Source organism: Bombus impatiens, unplaced genomic scaffold, assembly GCF_000188095.3.
Source record: "Bombus impatiens unplaced genomic scaffold, BIMP_2.2 scf_0548, whole genome shotgun sequence".
NCBI lineage: Eukaryota > Metazoa > Arthropoda > Insecta > Hymenoptera > Apidae > Bombus > Bombus impatiens.
This window is the reverse complement of record NT_176967.1, coordinates 458,558-463,142: the sequence shown is the minus strand read 5'-3', so window position 1 is coordinate 463,142 and position 4,585 is coordinate 458,558. Positions and strand designations below refer to the sequence as shown.

Here is a 4,585-nt window from a genome sequence, read left to right as displayed (position 1 = left end):
CGTACACCGTAGCCATAAAGGGTCGTCCATGCATGGACGATCCCGGGGAGGGCAGTCGGAGACGCCGAGGACCCGGATCAGTTCGTGGACGATAACCAACGCGTGGGAGGTCACTTGACCGGACGGAAATAATGCCTCCACCATGGTAACCCTTCCTGATAAGCGTGTGTACCGTTCTACGACCGTCGCGATAGCGGCAAAACAATATCCCTGCTTGTACAACTTGGACATGGGGGTCGGATTTGGTTTTGCACGACGGTGTACGCGTACGTCGAGCCTCCAGAGATAAATCGTCGGGATTTATGTCTCTCCTGAAGGGACCATAAACTTTGAAGTCTGATATATCGTTTGCGTACGGAAGGATCTGACACGTGTAATTAAGTTTTTGCACGGTGATATGTGTACCGTACGGACATTGATTTTTAAGTAATTCTCGGGACGAAAGGTCGTCTGGTTTGATTGAATTTCCTACGGACGTAGTGTCATTCGTACAAAACGTTCTACGGTAGTCTAACTCGGAAAGGGTAGGCGGTATATCCACGAATAGCAGAGGAGCAACGATATTACCGACTGGGAAGAGGAATCCTGCGGGTTATGGAAGGTAAAAGGATATCGGTGGAGAGAGGCGGGGTATGGTAAGTCGTTTATCGAGTCGACAGACTGGGGCTGGATGTATCTATGCGCATTGATATGCAAAATTTGTAGTTTCGAGAAGCTTACGAGAAACTGCAGCGGCGAGTAAACTTCAAAATCCTATGCGCTTGTCGGCGAGGGTCGCTACACCGAGCTCCACGAGCTCGGGTTTAACCGGTTCGTGCTTCCGGTTACCAGCTACCATGTACGCTTACCTTCGAACGGATAGCAATGATCGAGTACCCTTCTACGTAAAAACCTGGTTCTAAATATTCTGTTATTTTTGCAAGTGTCGGAAGTACCGTAAGTTGACTCATCTCTAATAAAATTCTTCCTTTGCATTGCTCCTATCAGCCTCAATTTCCAAATCTGGTTGATTCGATCAGCGATAAACGGAGTGTTAGCACGGAGAGGATCTCTTTGTCTATTCGTGGAGACGACAACGAGAGAATTATCGTGCGAGTTTGCAATAACCACGCGTTCCTGGATACGCGCGACGCGTAATATGGCGAAAGAGCGAGCCTTGAAAGCAGGCAGAACGAAACGAAAAGCGCTATCCAGCTGCACGCGTCGGAACCAGATAGAAACATAGAAAAGGCAGTTAATTAGCTCGAGTTAAAAGCTCCGCTTAAACGACCTATTCACTGTTCGGTCGACAGAGAATTCGTTGGAGCTTGAAGCGCAGCTTTCCGAAGGAACAGACCGAGGATCGAGGCGAGAAAGAAGCTGATCGCCATTGAAACGCGTTTCAACGTCGCACGACCTCCTTACGCAACGCGGAATCCCTTTATTTCAACCCTCTTTGTTTCACGCTTGTGCGCCGTCTACGTTTTCCTCGAGCTTCGATGCTTTCTTCTTCCTGCTAGCGCCTAGGAAACTAATCGCGAAGAAGCTTCTCCGGTAGAACCAAATGAAATCCATTCGGAGATGGCCGATGGAGCGTCGTTGAGAGAAAACAGCAAAGAAATGGTTAAAGAAAATGGAACAGATTTCAGACTTAAATGGAAACTCGTTACACTATTTATGGAGAAATATAAAGAGCGGGGAGAAGCTAAAAGACAAAAGCCAGGGACTGGATTTTGACCGCTCCATAGCCCACCGGAATTGATTAGAAACGCCGGAAGTTGTTTCTGTGGAAGCTGTTTCACGACGGGGAACTCCGGTTTGAAATTTATCAGAACGAATCCCTGCGCGGCTCTTCGACACCCCCAAAGGGCAAATTCGAACTTTGCCTGTTTTATATGGACTACTAATTAACGGGTTCCCTAGAATTTTCCAGAGCGAAAATCCAACAACTCTGATATCACGAACAATAGCGTCGACGTATGTGGATTTTCGCAAATCATCATAGGTAGGAAAAAATGGGGAGAAACGCAAACACGAGTTTGCGCGTGTCCAACACGATCACCGAGGGATGGAGGGAAAGCTCTTGGACGAATGCGTGCGCGTATACTCGAAGGGTCGACACTCCACAAAGCGCTTTATGGTCCGTTATACGACCGCAAGCTCGCGATACCGTGTTTAGCACGGGTACGGGATCACGAACACGACTAGCCTATTCCAGGTGCATTCAACGGGCCCAGTGTCTCTCATGCAATATGCGCTTTACGACTCGCCTTCTCTGTGATTCGTCGAACGACAGAGTCTTTGAAATGCCGTAATATTCCGACAGACGCACGCGATATCCTTGACAATTGTTCGAGTAATCCTACCGGCATAGAGATTTCCAGCATTTACTTCGAGTCCTACACGCGCGAAACAAAGTAGTCGCTGCCTATTGAACGTTATTTAACCACACGTCTGAAAGTATAGAGCGAGGCGAGATAAGTGGATGAATCCGTTTAGAAAGAGGACGTACGATTGAGAACCAAACTGCACAGGGTGCACCGGGTGCCATCGTTTCCACGTGCATCCAGTACGCAGCTTTCATCGGGGAACGAAGCAAGTGCCACAAGCGTGCAGCGATGCAACGAGGAGAGAGAGCTCACGGAGCGTGTTGGCGGTCTGCGTGCGTTAAGAGCATCGCTAAGTGCGGTCGCGCTATGGCTGACAGTCGACGGCATTAGGCAAATTGAAATCTTGCCGGCAGAGGAAGCAGAGGAATACCTAGTTTACGCTCGTCTCTCTGTCCAGACCCGGCTCGGCGTGAATCTGCCGCGATGGTTTCAGCTCCCGGACCGTGGACCGTGAAACACGAAGCACATCAAACCACGAACGTCCGCGAGGAACGAACGTCTGCTCTGTTGCGGCTCGACCTCTGCTTGCCACGAGTTCTCTCCGGAACCGGAAGAGAGGTCTCTCTCGCTCGCTCTCTGGGTTTCTCATTTAAACCGCCTTTGCCTCCTGTTTTACGACGTAACTGGCTCTTTGCCCGGGCTGGAATAATCTTTTAGGGCTCGACCACCTCTCGAACTAATTTTGTTTGCCCCTCTCCCGCCCCCACGTTTTTGCGACCTTCATTATACTACCCGGCTAGGTAACTATCCTGTCCCTTGAAATAAGACCAAAATCGTGGTCGTTTTTCGGGAAATACCTCCTTTATAGCCTTTACGAACAATAGAGAAAGCAAGGAACGACTTTCCTTATATTTGTTCGTTCGATCAACCTTTGGCCGTAAGGGAAAAAGATCGAGTAGTTCAGTAATTAAATCGCTTATTTTACCTTTACCACCTATTTTCGCGTAATACATACAGATATACTACGTTCTCGGTTCGGTCGAGGCATTCACCTCGACGACCTACTATTGAAAGTGCGCCACAAGTTGTTAACCTTAGTTGGTGGTTTAATTACATGGGCAAATATTATCGAACTGATAGAGTTAATTAGATAATTAAAACTTGAAGGGTAAACTACTTTGTCATGCGGCGTACTCACGCCAGCGTATACGTACCAAGGTCCATCCATGAGACGATCCTCTGCTCGTATACGGGTGCGCCTCGAAAGATGGAAGGCGAGATTGACGGCGCACCGCAAATCGAGCTTCTTCCACGTCCCACCATCCACCGAAGAACTTTCCGTAGAGACGGTGATGAAAGCAAGATCTACCTGGTCACAGGCCGTAATAGAGGTATCCTTAACGAGGAATTCCTGGATCTTGTTTTTTTTACGAACGCTGGTAAATTTGTTCGCCACTTTCTGGTTTATTTCACCAGCAAAGGAGATTTCGCTGTAATTCCAAGGACGTTTTATCATCGTCGGCGACATGTCTGTGGAAAGTTTACCTATGCCGCGAATATAGCCCAGATAAAATGAAATAGCAGACAAACCCTCGAACTACATATTTTACAATGACGCGAACCGCTTCAAGACTGAAAACAGTCGCAACAAACATCCGATTAATCTGGTACGGCGATGGTTAAACGTAACCCAAGGGAAGAAAGCAAACGCAAAAGCGAATCGATGAGAGCCAACCGAGTAGAATATCAACATAGCTTTTCAAAGTATGTCGACTGCCGCCGGTGTCCTCGATGTCGCTCGATTTTCAATCTGCTAGAAGCGAAGTGAAATCGTGATATTTCACTTGCTTCCGATTTTCGTCTATTCGATACCTCTATTCGCGTTTGATAAATCTTGTTCTCTTGCATGAACAGGATGAAACATTCGAGTTAACCTGAACATTTATGACACGTCTATCTAGTCGGTGATCTACGAGTGATCGTGACCGTCAATGACACTGCCCAGTTACCTTCAAATTATCTCGACCATTCGACTCGACTTATACTATCTATTAACGATACGACTTGCAAGCAACGTCTATTTACTCTTGCAGCTGCTCGAGACTGTATTTCGCGTGTCACTAGATGCCCCCGTCATCGAATTGCATCTAGTCCTCGCAACAAATTGGTATACGAATCACATAGCATTAACGGTGGTTATTGGGTTTCTGTTGCAGACACAAGCGGAAAGTGCAGAACCTGTTACCGTGCAAGAGCGCAGCAGGAGCTGCAGCGGC

At 47.7% G+C, this 4,585-nt stretch overlaps 1 protein-coding gene across 5 annotated transcripts in view; it reads left to right on the top strand.

Annotated features, from left to right (window-relative positions):
- Nucleotides 1–4,585, top strand: part of LOC100743152 — a 240,125-nt gene that overhangs the window by 219,802 nt on the left and 15,738 nt on the right. For all 5 annotated transcript variants that reach the window (XM_024369253.2, XM_024369251.2, XM_033321977.1 and 2 more), the window contains one exon: nt 4,526–4,585. This exon is cut by the window's right edge and continues 253 nt beyond it. In XM_024369253.2, coding sequence (XP_024225021.1) covers nt 4,526–4,585 — 60 coding nt within the window. The remainder of the gene's footprint in view (nt 1–4,525) is intronic.